Source organism: Miniopterus schreibersii (assembly GCF_964146895.1).
Source record: "Miniopterus schreibersii genome assembly, chromosome: 10".
Classification (NCBI taxonomy): domain Eukaryota; kingdom Metazoa; phylum Chordata; class Mammalia; order Chiroptera; family Miniopteridae; genus Miniopterus; species Miniopterus schreibersii.
Genome location: NC_138110.1, coordinates 57,551,948 through 57,566,568, shown reverse-complemented (window position 1 = coordinate 57,566,568; position 14,621 = coordinate 57,551,948). Strand labels below are relative to the sequence as shown.

Here is a 14,621-nt window from a genome sequence, read left to right as displayed (position 1 = left end):
TCTTGGCGTTTTATATCCCTGCACATCTTTCTTTGCTTCATTGTGTTCACCTACTTCTAACTTATACTACCTTGTCATGGTATATGTATCTCTGTAGGATGCTTAAGTGCTTTTTAGAACAAGAAAGAATATAAATAAATCAGCTAAAATAGGTGAGCTAATACAAGCCAAACTAAGTCAGGGGGAATAATACTTTACATATATGTAGGGCTTTTAATTTTCCAAAACATTTTACCTAACAGTTCCATTTTATCCTTGACGACACTATGAGGAAGACGGGACAGATGTTCCTAAGCTCAACCTGAAAATGGGTGGTCCTGGGCTTTGCCCAAAGTCATTTTGCCAGCAGAGGATGCCCATTACTAGAATCCAGGTCCCTTCACCTTGACTCTTGGGCAGTGCAAAGAACATGGGTGTGAACTCAGAGATGTGGGTTCTATCACTTGATTGCTGTGTGATCCTGAGAAAATTCCTTAGCTTCTCTGAGCTTGTTTCCTCCTCTGTTAATGACATCTACTCTGCAAGGCTGTTATAAGGAGATGAGCACATGTTTGGGGAAGTGCCAAACACACCACCTGGCACACAGTGGGTGCCCAATAAATACTGGTGGCCCTTGCGCCTACTAGTTCACCCCGCTTCAAATTCAGATGGAAACTGATGTTTATTTTCTTCAATGTGCTTTTCTGATTTTTTCTATACTTTCTTCAAGGTATATTACACTGCAATCAGAGAAAAAGAGAACCAATCCCCAAACACACTGGTGAGCTCTGTGCTCACTCCCCTCTGTCCCCATGATGGTGGTGGGCCGCCAGGGCAGTACCTTGAAGGCTCTGAGCACTGTCAGGGGGTCATCATTTGTGAGTCGATGCACGAGGGGGGGCCAAGCCCGGTGAGCCAAGGGGAGGAGCTGGTTCCTATGGGACTGCAGAACCACCACACACAGATCCAGCACATCCAAGACCTGAAAGGAAAGAGGGCACGGCTTCAGGAGATAGGAAAGGCTTGAGACCACGGTAATCAAGTCCCCATTTTAAAAGAATAAAATTTAGAAACTCATTATTGGATAAATATTTACTGAGTCCTAACAACACGCCAAGCACTGGCTAGGTACTCGGTGTGGACACACAGGGACAAAATTCCTGTGTTTTCTTGCTTTTGTGGGGCTTATGGTCAACTGAAGAAAGACCTGAATTAGGTACCACCCAAATAAAGGGAAGATCTCCAACTGTGACAGATGCGAGGAAGGAAACCTGTAAAAGGAGACACATGGGATGAGTAGGAGTTAGTCATGAACACAGAGTAAAATGAAAGGGTGCTCCTAGAACTGGAGATAGTGGTGAGGAAGACCCAGAGGTGGGGAGCTAGCAGGGCTTAGAAACAAACAGGGCGTGTGGAAGAGGACAGAGGAGGGTATGGGGGGGCTGGACCACATACATGTCAAGTTAAGGATTTTTCATTTCCTACTAAGGGCAGTGGGGAGCCATCAAAATGTTTTAAGCAAGAAAGTGGCATGATACAATTCATGTTTTAAAAAGGCCATTCTGGCTGCTGGGAGGAGAAGGGCCTTGAGCGGGGCGAGAAGGAGGAGGCCCTTTAGGGAGCCACAGGCGGGGAGGAAAGCAAGGCACCACAGGATGGAGGCTGAGAAGTGAAAGGATCTGTTACCTGTTTTGGAGATGAAATGGCTTAAACCGCTGCCAGACTCGACAATGGGGAGATGAAGAGAGGTATCAAAAAGAGCTGTGTGGGTTCAGGCTTAGCAAGTGAAGAGAGACAGGTGCTGCTGAATGAGACAGGAACGACGGAGGAGTAAAATCGAGGGGTTGGGGGTCAAGCTGTTACTCCTGAATGGAGAGGTCAAGTGGGCAGCCGAGATACAGGTCAATCTCAAGAGAAAGGTCTGGGGTGGCCTAGATGTAAACTGCACTTTTCACCTTCCTGATCTCTTGTCCCTCCAGGCTCACTAGAAACAGATGCTCTGCGTGGGCATCAAGGGCAGTGGTCAGCATGCAGGCCTCCCTCCCACACAGCTGGACGACCTTCACAGAGCAGGTGAGGGTGCATGTCTGAGTCAGAAAGACAGAGTGAAGTCTGCCAACGTTGAGCGGTAAACTTTTATTAAGTGCCTACTATGTGCTGGGCACAGTGAGACTGGAACAGAAGCAAAGAACGAAAGAGGCCTGCACCCAAGGGGTGAACAATTAGGCAGGGGAGTAAGAGAAACCTCATAAACAGTGGAGAGCAGAGTAGCACAGCGGAAAGGGCCCTGGCATCCCTGGCTGGCTTTGAATTTGAGTTCTGTTATTAATTGGGCAAGTTACTGATTCAAAGACATTTTCTCCTCTGCCTGAAATGCTCTTCTCTCTGCCTTTGCCTCTTTGCATGGCTGGCTCCTTCTCGAACTTCTAAGTCTCAGTTTAAATATTACCACCTCAGAGAGGAACTCCTGACAACCTGATCTAAGTCGGAATGTAAGCTCCAAGTCTTATTCAACAGGGGTTTGTAGGATAGGTTCCCAGTACATGTTTACTATGTGGGAGAATTGTTTTCCATCATAGAACCTGCTTACCACCCTCATAGCATTTCCTCAACCTGCAAGTGTGTGTTTTTATATCGCCTCTTTCCAAACCACAAGAGACAGGAAGTTCTATGAGGACTGGCCATGTGTGCTCCACTTCCCTCTACACCCTCTGCCCGACCTGCAGCAGGCCTCAATAAGCTCTGAGTGAAGATATGAATACATGAATGAGTGTGCATGTCATACTGGATGCTAACTGTTTTGTATTTATAATCAATAACCCAGTGAGGTAGGCACCATCATCTCCTTTTATAGATGAAGATGCCGAGGCTCAAAAAGGTGAATTAATTACTCAAGGTCACAAGGCCAGTAAGAGGCAGAGCCAGGACTTGAACTCAGGTCCCTAGGTCTGACTCCAGTGTTGAAGATCTCAATAACTATGGTGTGTACACAACTGCTACAAAGTCTCCATACAGGGGAAGACACTTCCCTAATGGATCAGCCAGACAAAGCCCTGCAGGGAGGAGGCACTGGAAAAGTGCCTCCTGAATGGAACAGATGCATGCTAGGAAGTGGCTCTGGGAAGACTGAACATTCCACAAAACACAGAGGCTGAGGTTCAGAGAACCTGTGGAGCAGGGTTTCTCAGTCCACACCCCTGAGCAGGGCAATGTGCTCTCATCACTAACAGTAATTCATTGAGGCAGTTGGGTTTCTGACTCCTGCTGGGTGGGGAGGAGTGGGCCAGGCTGTATTATTTTCCTTTGGATGTTAAGATCTTCCCCTGATTGATTCTGAAAGCTCTGTCCCCAGTGCCCACCACACTGCACCCCACTGCCCTGTTGTTGGAGTCACGACCACACAGTTTAAGTCCTTGCTGGTGGGAACACTGCTTGGGAAACTGCCAGCAAGGGAAGATGTAAGATTAAGAAAAGTGTTGGTGTTTTTCCTGGGATGAAAATAGAAACAGAAACAGAGATAAGGGCTAGTGTCAGGCTTGGAAGAATGACCGTTACTTTGAAGTACTAAAACCTACATCTTGCATTAAGTCAGCTCAGAAAAGGACATCCTTTCCAAAGCATATCCCTTTCTTTCCCTGGGAAATTCAATGAATCTCCAAAACTTTGTAGTTTTTAATCCCACAAAGGGGACTCAGCTCCTTTTGGCATCGGAGCTGATACAGAAAGACCTAAGAATGTCACCCCACAGATAAACTCCTCCTGATGCTTCTCCTGGCCACACGCAGGGACCAGGAGATAAGGGCAGCCACTTGCTCATCCTCGCAGTTGCTGCCAACCAGACCGAAGCTTAGTGCTGCTGCTCCGCGAACACAGGGAAAGGGCCACACACTGACCTTCAGGCGGATTCTCAGATTTTTATCTGACAACAAGTGGACGCAACGCTCCATCACATCCGTGGCTATCTGGATGTGCAACGGCAGCGGGGGCTCCACGTGGGGGCTGGTGTCATTCTCCCCCACTTTGGGAGGGTCTGGCTGCTCCTCTGGAAAAAGAGCACAACCGGGGACAGTATTTTAGGAGATGCTCGACTTCAACTTGATCTCCCAGCCTCAGATCAGGAACAGGACTTATGAGGGAAAATGTCTAGGAACTGATCCTAAGGAAACCATGTTAAATCTGGGTCAAGATGTGAGTCAAGATATCCACCAAAGCATTAACAGTAACAGATAAAAACTGGGGGGAACCTCCATGCCCATTCACGGGAAAATGGTTTTATAAACCTTGGTACAGCCACACAATAAATAACACGTAATAAGGGGCCTAACATTTGTGTTTACCAAGGGCTTTAATGACAAGAATTGTTATGAAACAATACTGTGTTAGAAAGAGAAAAGGAGGGTACAGAATTGCACACATTGAGAGCATTATTATAGAAACCTTTATGTAAAGGTGAGAGGGAGTACAACAAAGTATTAACAGAGATGGGGTCATGAGATAATTGATGACTTTTACTTTTCCCCTGTACCTTTAGTCTTTTCTAAATTTCCATGAGTAAATATTTACAATAAAAACATAAGAGAGCAAGGCTCTAATGTGGAGCGCTGAGGCCGCGGAGTTCCCTGGGTGGCCTCTGGCCCTCTATTCTTTCCTCTTGGTTCACCCTTTGACCAAAGGGGGTACATGTCTGTCCAGCCTTCAAGATCTTTTGATGGCCAAGTTTGAGCCTTACTTATTTCTGTATGAGAGAGAACACCAGGGCAGCCTGGTGCAATACACAGGGATGGGGTTTGGTTACAGGTGGTCGGTTCAAGTTTTGCCTGCACAACCTATTATCAATCCTCTCACCACACATTACCTCATCTGAAAAAAGAAATAAAGCATGTATACCTTATTTGCCTGTTGAGAGTTAAATGAGGTGAAGCTGCCAGCTATTATCATTCTTTCACTGCCTAGAGTGCTTTGTTGCATGAGAGAGGTATACATTTGTAAATCAAAACAACAACAAAAAGACTTGAGAGTTTCATGAAACCCAGGCCAAAATCCCTACCCTGAAAATTTTCTGTTTACTTATAGCCTCCAGCGTCCCCCCCAGACCCCCACTACCAGCTGTGCTCACTTCCATTAAGCTGAGCATTGCTCCCTTAACTTTTTCCCATTTCAGTTTCCTCTGCTGGAAAAACAGAATCTTACAGTAGAGGCCACACCTGTCTCTACCAGATGCTGAAGAGATAAATGAAAATGCATTTGTACGATGCTTGGGTTTCTTGGAGAAAGGGACCCCAGATACACAAAGTGCTTTTATTGTGGTTAAAATAAAAAAGCACATGTCAAACCAACATCAAGCCAAACATTCTTTATCATGCCAAGTGTGTGGCATGTACTTGATGAGTGACAATTATAAGAAGGACAGGCTGTGCTTCTCTTCCCAGAGGATTTGTTGTCTGAAATTCACCTGCTGCAGAATGTTATTGAGGGACGCGGATTTTTCCGTTCCTGGAAGAAAGGTTTGATTCAGTCAGTCTGCTCCTAGTAAACGTCAGCTAGAACCAGAAGATCCTAATCGTGAAAGAATGGATTCAATGACACTGCGAGAATTTCAAATGAGAGTGGCAAATCCAGATTATGAGAGATCGAGCTGCCTCCCCTTCTTCCAGTTTGAGCGAGAGGTGTAGTTCATGAAAAGGAGGAATGGGTTAGTTCAAGAAACAAAACCGAGGAGAAGAAGCCTGACAGATTTGTGATCAGAAAACTCCGTCCTTGGGGAAACCAATGACTCAACTCTGAGTAAATCATTACTCGGGCCCTGTGATGCTGCCCTGCTACTTAGAAGGAATTTGTTGAAGTTAGCTGCATTGAAATACTATTTCCTGCTATCCTGGAAGTACTGACTTCAGTTCATCAGAGTCTCAGAGTAGAAATTGTAAAAAAAAGGAAAAAGAAGAAAAAAAGAGAAATCTGCTCGATTCCAACCTAACAAACTAATTTGGGACTCAGTTCGATTTAGGATAGTTCTGAGACCACCAAGCTCATTATAACTTGGCATTTTATATTTGCAGAGGAGATTCTAATAATTTATTAATCCTTTTGTGACCTGAAGCTCCAGATTGAGCTTGTGAATAAAACAACAGGCCAGAGCTTCAGGTAGCCTAAGCTCCCCTCTCCTTTATCATATAAATTGGTAAGAAAAACACCGAACCCTCCTCCAACCAATAAATAAATGGACAAGCATATGAGAAGACAATGGGCATAAGTAAAAAAATTGTCAGGAAAGAAGCAGAGAGAAAGATGTTCAACCTTTCCACTAATCAGAGACGTCAAAGTAAAATAACAAGAACCATTTTAATTTAGCAAGAAGTAAAACTGGTGATAGCCAATGTTGGGAAGGTTGTGGCGAAACCAGTATCAATCCTGCACTGCTGAAGGGAAGGTGTAAATTGATACAACCTTTCTGGAAGGCAATTTGGCAAGCATAAAATAGTGTTCATCTCCTTGACCCAGAAATCTTACTTCTGGGATTTATAAAGAAATTTGCAAAGAGAAGGAAAAGGTCATGTGCACAGAATCATCCACTGCAGCTCTGTTTATTACAGTGAAAAGCTAGAAGCAACCTAAACTTCCCACAGGGGAATGGATACTTAGTAGCAGCTATTAAAACATGAATTATTAAAACTCTATAGCAACATGGAGAGTTCTTTGTTATATAACAATGCAAAAAGGGCATAATGCATTTAAACTGAGGCCGCAATCATATAAAAATAGGTTTGCCAACAAAAAAGAATGGAAAAAGATTACACAAAAGGTGAGAATGCCTATGTTAGCATGGTGGAGTTATGAGTCACTTTTCTTATTTCCAAACTGTCTTTAACGACATTTCATTGTTTTTACAATAATCTGCTTCAAAAAGAAAAAACCGGCTGAGCCAAAATAAATTATACTGACCTTCCTCATCAAACTCCGAGACATTTCCATCGGCCAGGTCCTTGTCCCTGAGGTAGTTCAGCAGAAACTGTTCAACGTCTTCGGCTGTGGTGTTGTTCTCAAGTCTGTTCTGGAGAGCTGCTGATCTTTGGTTCAAATGACTTCCCTCCTCCCCTACACTTTGCTCTTGGAGTTGCCCAAGATCACTTGTGTCTGGGAACCACTGGGCTGTAAATAAAGTGTTAGAATGATCACCTTGGTCATTGAAAAGTCATTAATACTTTACAAGTAGAATAAGCTCTTTGCCATGGTCTGCATGGCCCCTGCATGATCCAGGCCCTACCTGTCTCTAACCTTATCTTCTAACCACTCTCAGTTGTCATACCATCTTTCAGTTCTCCAATGTGCCAGATGTTTTCCTGTCTTAGAACTTTTGAATATGCTGTCTGAAATACTTGACCCTACGCCACATCTGGCTAATTCCAACTCACTTTTCGTGTCTTGATGCAAATATAGCTTGCCCACTAAAGCCATCCCTTGACTCCCCAATCTAACCTAGGTCCCTTATATGCTCTCTTATGTAGCGCCGTGTTCTTTGCTTTCATATCAACTTATCATGATTTGTAACTATATTTGTGTGTACTGTTTAGTATCTGAATCTCCCATTAGGCTCTAGGCCCCATTGATCACCACTGGAAATCCAACATGCCCACACACAATGGGTACTCAAAAATATATGCTGAATGAATAAATACACTAGATTGGAGAACATGTACAAGTGACAAAATTCTGAGTACAGGAGACACTAATGGACACATTAGCAGAAGACAGGCTCTACGGAGCCATGAGTGTGAACATAGGCTCACATCTGTATTCCTGACATAAAATGTTTCCGAAGGCTGCCATTCTCTCCCCACAGCTTTTCCTTCTTTAGTGATGCTTCAATACTTCTGATGTGTCACCACAAAACAGCCTTAAACATCACTGAGCTGGTGGTTTTCAAACTGTGCCTTGAGGAGCCCTAGGGCTCTGCATAAATGTCTTGGGGTCACAACAGGGAGGTCAAAAGATAGCAGGCTAAACAGGGTGGGTCTAGGGTTTCCAGCCCTTCTTATCCAGAGAAGCTCTAATTTCAACAATTTTTGTACATTGGAGTCCTGGGGCTTCATTTCAAAAAGACTCTTAATACTTAGAGTGAAAGAACAAGAAAAGATCACAGCCAGGATTTTCGCTCTCCTCATGCAGACAGCAGGGAAAAAGCCTCTGATAACCTTTAGCACTTGCTAATCTCCTTTCCATCAAGGAGCATCTGCACAGAGCCAAGCAACAGCAGGTGGGGATGCTGGGTCAGGCAACTGGGAGGAGCAGAGAACAAGTGCTGGAGATGAGAGCCTTCAATCTGGAGGTTCCTACATGTAGGGGTCAATTACGACATTTCTTCAATGCCTCATCCCCAGACATAAATCAGTCCCGTGAGGCACCCTAAGGGACTGCATTCCCAATGAGTTAAAGTCAGGACCAGCATTCACACTGGTAAAAGTAGATAGGCTACGAAGATTATTTTCTAGATTTAAGGCTAGTGCCAGACATTAAAAAGTCTTTGCTCACAAATGGCTTTTCAACATATGAAATGAAGCTCAACCGCACTCTTAATGCAAATTAAACTATAATAAGATGCTATTTTTCTCCTATTAGATCAGCAAAGATCAAAAAGCCAGTAATATACAGTGTGGGTGAGGGCGTGGCATAACTGGCACTCTTACATCGCTGATGGGAGTTTAAATTGGCACGAATGCTTTGGGGAGCAATCTGATACTCTATCCAAAATTTAAATGTAACACTCTCTAAGCCAGCATTTATCTTAGGAATTTTACTCTACTGATATACTTAGACATGTTCAAAATGACTTACAAAGCTATCCACTGCAGCATTTTTTTTTTGAGGTGGTAAAAGATTGGAAACCACCAAAATGTACACCAAGAAAGGGCTGCTTAAGCTAAATTATGGTACAGCCACACAACAGACTATTATGCAGCCATGAAAACAATGTGGCAGCCCTGCATGTACAGATGTGGCACAATCTCCAGGTGCTGAGGTATGTGACATGGATGCTTTCTTTCTTTCTTTTTTTAAATATATCTTTGATTTCAGAGAGAGGAAGGGAGAGAGAGAGATAGAAACATCAATGATGAGAGTCATTGATCAGCTGCCTCCTGCAGGCCCCTAGCTGGGGATCGAGCCCGCAACCCGGGCATGTGCCCTGACTGGGAATCGAACCCCGATTGCCTGGATCCTAGGTCGATGCTCAACCGCTGAGCCATGCCGGGCCGGGCGGGATGCTTTCTTTCAAAGCTACCTTATTGTTTTGTTGTTATGAATAAATAATTAGCCAACCAGTAGTTGGTGCTTAGTAGTAATTTACTGGTGATGGCTCTTGCCCTCACTGTGATACCTAATATTTTTCAGTCAGTGCTTATGAAACACTGTGATTATGGTAACCCGATTTCCTAAAACATGTCCTTGTTTCTTTTAAGACATTTTGGAAGTTCTGTGTGACCATACTTCCACTCCCATCTTAAAAGAGTGACCATCAGTTAGACAACTGTATACTTTGATGTGTGCGAGACTGATCAATTCCACTTCAGTACTGCTCTCCATTCAGAATGCAAGTGTATTCCGGGTTATCTCAGAACTTTCAGAAAAGCTATCCCCAACTGTGCTTCTTTTCCTAGGATGCTTTCAAGTCAACCTTACCCACTCTGATTATCTTCTCTGCATTGGAGACACCCTCCTCCCCCATTTCAATTTACAAAAAAAGTGCTACACAGGATTCCTCCCTGAGAGATGACCAAAGACATCATCAATCCAAGGCAATTCAATTTACAAGACCCAAATTGAGATAGCTCCTGAGAGCTACCAATTAATAGGCTTTTTAAAAATATATTTTTAAAATCTCAAATTAACATGTAGTCGAGTTCCCCAAAGTACTAAAGGTATAAGTCTTGAGTGTATTTGGATCATGGAAGTCAGACATAGTCTAAAATGTATAAGCAGTTAGCCAGTCTCAGTAGTGTTTCCAGGAGGGCAGGGACCAGGTTCTTCTTGGTCACTGCTGACATCTCAGGGACTAGTCCAGTACACAGGTCTTCCAAGTGGTTGCAAGATAAAATCTGAACTCCTTCCCTTGGTCTACAAGGCCCTGTAGGGTTTGTCCTTGCCCACCTTTCTAATTTTACCCTGTATCAGCCCCTCCACCGTGACCTTTCTTCCATCTCCAAAGACCCCAAGTCCTTCCTTCCCTCAGGCCTTTGCACCTGCTGTTCCCTTTGCCTGAATGTCTTAAAAACCATAAAGAGGATGTTGACAGCTCTGTATGTACTGGTGGGCCCTTCTCAGTCTTCAGGTCTCAGCTTTAGTGCCACTGCCTCAGAAAGGCCCTCTTTCACCACTTACTTTTATCCAAAGAGCTTATGTCTACTTAAAATAGCCTGTCCCTGACACTCTCTTGTATTGTCTATTTTCCTCACAGTGCTTCTAAGATTCTGAAATGAGCTTAATGACTTGTTTAGTTGTTCATCATCTCTCTTGAGGCAGCAGGGAAGCTCCGTGAGTTTACTTGCCTTGTTCCCTGCTATATCCTGGTTACTTAGCACAGTTCTGACACATGGCAGGCATTCCTTACTAAATGAATGAACACTGCCTGTGAATGTTCATGAATGAGTCAATGAACACTGGAAATGGCATTAGCTACAGGACCAGAGGGCTGTCCCTGTTTCAGTAATCTTCCAAGAGAAAATTTCTTACATGGTCTTGGCTCTCTCAGCTGATAAGAGGAGGTCAGTGACCTTTCCATATACTTTGGAGGCTATTAGCAGCACTGAAATAAGTACTGGTGCTATGCTCTAATTTAGATAAAAGGGACTCAGGTATTACAGCTCATTATTTTTTCATTCAAAGATTGACTATCCAGTTGAGGTATTTTTTTTTTTTGTATAATCCAAATACTTTACCATTTTAATGGTGGCTAACACCTCTGACACACCCCCAACATGATCAAAGGGAAGGAGAGAATCTCAAATCACCTCACACAATGAAAAGGTTAAAAGAAACTTTCTAGAGCTGCTCTGTCGAATATGGCAGTCACTAGCTACATGTGGCTATTTAAATAAAAATTTAAAAATCCAGTTCCTCAGTTGCACTAGCCACACATAGCTAGTGGTTATTGTATTGGACTGAACAGGTACAGGACATTTCCATCATAACAGAGTCCTACTGGACAGTACTGTGCTAGATAATCTGTGGACTGAATAATTCATGTTATGCCTGTTCTCCATTAGCATAGATACTGCTCATTCTTAAGTATCGTCAGGAGCAGCTTGGTATATTGAAAAGGAAAAAGAAATCATAAATCCTGACTTTTCTCCTTATTAATTGTGTGACCCTGGCTAAGTAGGAGCTCACCGAGGCTTAGCTCTTATCTGTAAAACAAAAATAATATTTGCATTTAGTCTGCAGGGCTTATGTCCCTGGCACGGAGCAGAAGCTCAATAGATGGTAGAGATTATTAAAAGTGTGTGTGTGTGTGTGTATATATACGTATATATATGTGTGTGTGTCTATATATACACACACACATATGCATACAATGGAACCCTACCATAACATGTGGGGCTGGACAAATTCAAATAACATTCCAATTTAAACAATATTCAAATAATGTCCTCTATAGCATAACCACAAAGAAAAAAACAAGGTTAGGCAAATAAGGATACTAGTCCTTCCCCCAAACAGCACTAAAAAGGGCTCTCAATGTACCTAATGCTGCCAGCAGGGCGTGCAGAACACTGACAAAGGAAGTAGCCCTCTTATCATAAAACTGGTCGAGGGCGGCCAAGATGTCCTGAACCACATCTGCCACCAAAGGAAGCAGGCTAGCATCAGAGTTCCGCAGCATAACTTCCAAGACCTTTGGGGTGTGGGGGTGCAGAGACAGATGACGCAGATTTAAAGAGATCCCATTCACCAAATAGTCTGAATTTTGATTGATCAGGTGCTGTGGGGAGTCGTAGCCACAAGCATGGCAAATGTCCATCATGGTGCTGGTAGCTGCCTGACTGATGAGCAGGGTTTGGTCTCCAGCCTTCTCTAGTACTGGGTAGAGGGCTGACATCAAGAGCAAATGGAAGTCTGTTCCTAGTGCATATGCAAAGTGGCCAATCCCTTCCAACTGGATGCATATTTGCCAGATATTGCTGTTCATGGAGCAAATAGTGGGACTTGGTTTTGAGAAGGCTGGAAAAGATGTAACTTGGCAGGTGTGTGCGCCAGATGTGATGGCCTGGGGACCTGACTGCTTCATTGTTAGCTCCTCTCCCATTTCTTCAGCTTCAATACAAGTGACCAAATACCAATTTTCCTGGCTTGTGTATTCTTCAAGTAGAGATGTCACAATCTCTCTCAGTTCCTCTGGGCTTGTTTTAATGTGTTTTTCATGAAGATTTTCCACTTCCAGCCCAGCAGCCCCCACAACCAGTTCATTAACGATCATGGCGGCTTGCTTTCGGTAAACCACAGATTCATGATACAGCTCCATAAAGTGATCCACAAGCAAATAGAGGTTCCCATAAAAACCAAGAAGCTGACAGACCTGTCGCAAGAGCAGAAAAACCCTCTCATCAGTAAAGAAGCGGAAATATCTCCTCTGGATCTGGCTCCTTGGCTGTGCAGCTGAGGTCTTCGGAGAAGCAATCAGATGACTGGAGTTCCAACGCCGCTCTTCAACAATTTTGACGTCAGCCACATCTAATTCTAGAACTTGGATAAGCGCTTTGGAAAGGCGCTGGAGGTGGGCCACAGAGTTGAGGACAAAGTTCACTTTGGGGCCCAAGAGTTTCAGGTAACCAAGTAACAAGGAAAGAGTAGAGAATTTGCCTTGATCATCTTGGGAGTTCATCAGGCGGGGAAGAGAGGTGGCAAGGGAATGTAGGTTTTCTGACAAGATGTCAGCAAAGGCTCTGCTACCCACCACTACTTTCTGATCTGCAAAATGTCTCAGAACTTTATTGCACTGGTCTTGAACTTCAGGACTCTCATCATTTAGTAGACCCACCAAAGCCTTCAGAAGGGGACCAGCTGATTTGACCAGTGACTGACTGCACTTCAAAAGAAGAGCCTCAACCAGGTCTATCAGCTCCATCCTCACCTTCCAGTGTGGGTGAACTGAAATGCACTCGATTATCTTTTTAATAAGGACAGTCAACTTGTCGCCAGTATTTTTTACCCAATCGGCTTCCCGATGAACCATCAGCTTTGCTACTCTGTGCTCCACCGCAGGCTCTGCTTGGACCTCGGAGGTTCTTCCGAGCTGCTCATCAGCCATAACAAAGCCCACTGTCCTGTAAAATATCTTTAGGGAAGATAGGACGATGCTGTGCCCTTGTTTAAAGTCTCCTGTGATAACCCTGGTCAGTGCGGTTGAAATTCCAGGTAAAAAAGAAGCAAACAAGTCCCCCAGCTGCTTCTGCTCAAGCACATCCCAGGACCGCGGATGGGCATCACAGTCACACTGAAAGAGTAGAACCTGTAAACATTTTAAGGCAGCAATCTTAATTTGCTTTGACCTCTCCTGCTCCGCTAGGCCTAGAAGTAATGATACCGCAAACCCTAAACGAGGCAGAGTGGAGGGCTCATAAAAAGTCAGAATGATGTCCCCGTAGGCCGAGTGCATTAATGTGCTGAGGCCCTGGATCACAGCCAATTTCAACTCCTCGGACACAGCAGCGGGTTTTTGGGAGCTGGGGGAATACAGACAACAGGAGAGCTCCGAAAAGAGTTCCCGGAGAAGTTCCTGTTCCTTCACACATGTCGAGGAGAGGACAAATGTGAGGCACTCCACCACGCTTTGGATCAAGCGCTCCCTTTTGGGACCTGGGGCCTTCAGGGTGAACCGCAAAGGGAAGAGCACATACTGCTGGAGTTCCTGAAGGGCCGAGCCACTCACGGTCTGCAGCTGTGCCTGCAGCTGCTCCACCTTCTCCACGGTCTGCGTCCTCGTGAGCTGAACACAGATGGGGCGTAAGATGCCAAAGGCCTCCTCAGGAGTATCACACACTGCCATTGTGCACTTTCCCTCACAGAGGAAACATCCTGCAGGCTGGAGGAAGGAAATTCTTCAGTAAAGAAGTCAAGTTCAAAGAAAATACAAAGTGAACTTGCCTTCATTCATTGAACAGGCATGTAGGGGGGACTATGTGCCAGTCGCTGCCCAATGCGCTAGGGGAGATGGTCCCTGTTCTTCCCAGTCTAGTGCGGGAAGCAGAGAGACAGTTACAACACAGTCTGTTAAGAATTAGGATAGGCCCATGCTTATGGTCCTAAGTGAGTGTGGAAGACCCATGGGCCAGAGCCCTGGAGAGGCCAGGATGGGTTTCATAGGAAATGCTGGAGCCAAGAGTTGAGGGAGGAATGAACAGGAATCTGTGGTCTAGTCTAAGGAGTCTGGATTTTAACTAATGAAGCACCGCTTAAAGTTTTTTTTAACTTGAGGCATAACATGCACACAGTGAAATATACTAGTCTTAAGGAATTTCTATGTATGTAGAGACCCATGTAACCACTACCCAAAACAAGGACATTGAAGGGGTGGAATTGGTGAAACTTACAGAAATGGTGGAATTAAGAAAGCAGAGAGTCTAAGGTTTGTAGGTCAGGTGAGGACCATCATT

The 14,621-nt window shown here is 44.4% G+C and overlaps 1 protein-coding gene across 2 annotated transcripts in view; it reads right to left on the bottom strand.

Annotated features, from left to right (window-relative positions):
- The window catches only part of TTI1 (TELO2 interacting protein 1), a 40,039-nt gene that overhangs the window by 14,227 nt on the left and 11,191 nt on the right, over positions 1 to 14,621 (bottom strand). Inside the window, exons 2-5 of one of the 2 annotated variants that reach the window (XM_081149800.1) lie at positions 11,713 to 14,050; positions 6,919 to 7,125; positions 3,873 to 4,021; positions 821 to 961 (exon numbers count right to left, since the gene is read on the bottom strand). In XM_081149800.1, coding sequence (XP_081005926.1) covers positions 821 to 961; positions 3,873 to 4,021; positions 6,919 to 7,125; positions 11,713 to 14,014 — 2,799 coding nt within the window. In that variant the 5' untranslated portion in view covers positions 14,015 to 14,050. Of the gene's footprint in view, positions 1 to 820; positions 962 to 1,711; positions 1,784 to 3,872; positions 4,022 to 6,918; positions 7,126 to 11,712; positions 14,051 to 14,621 lie in introns of those variants that run through there. The other variant, XM_081149801.1, reaches the window with a different exon arrangement.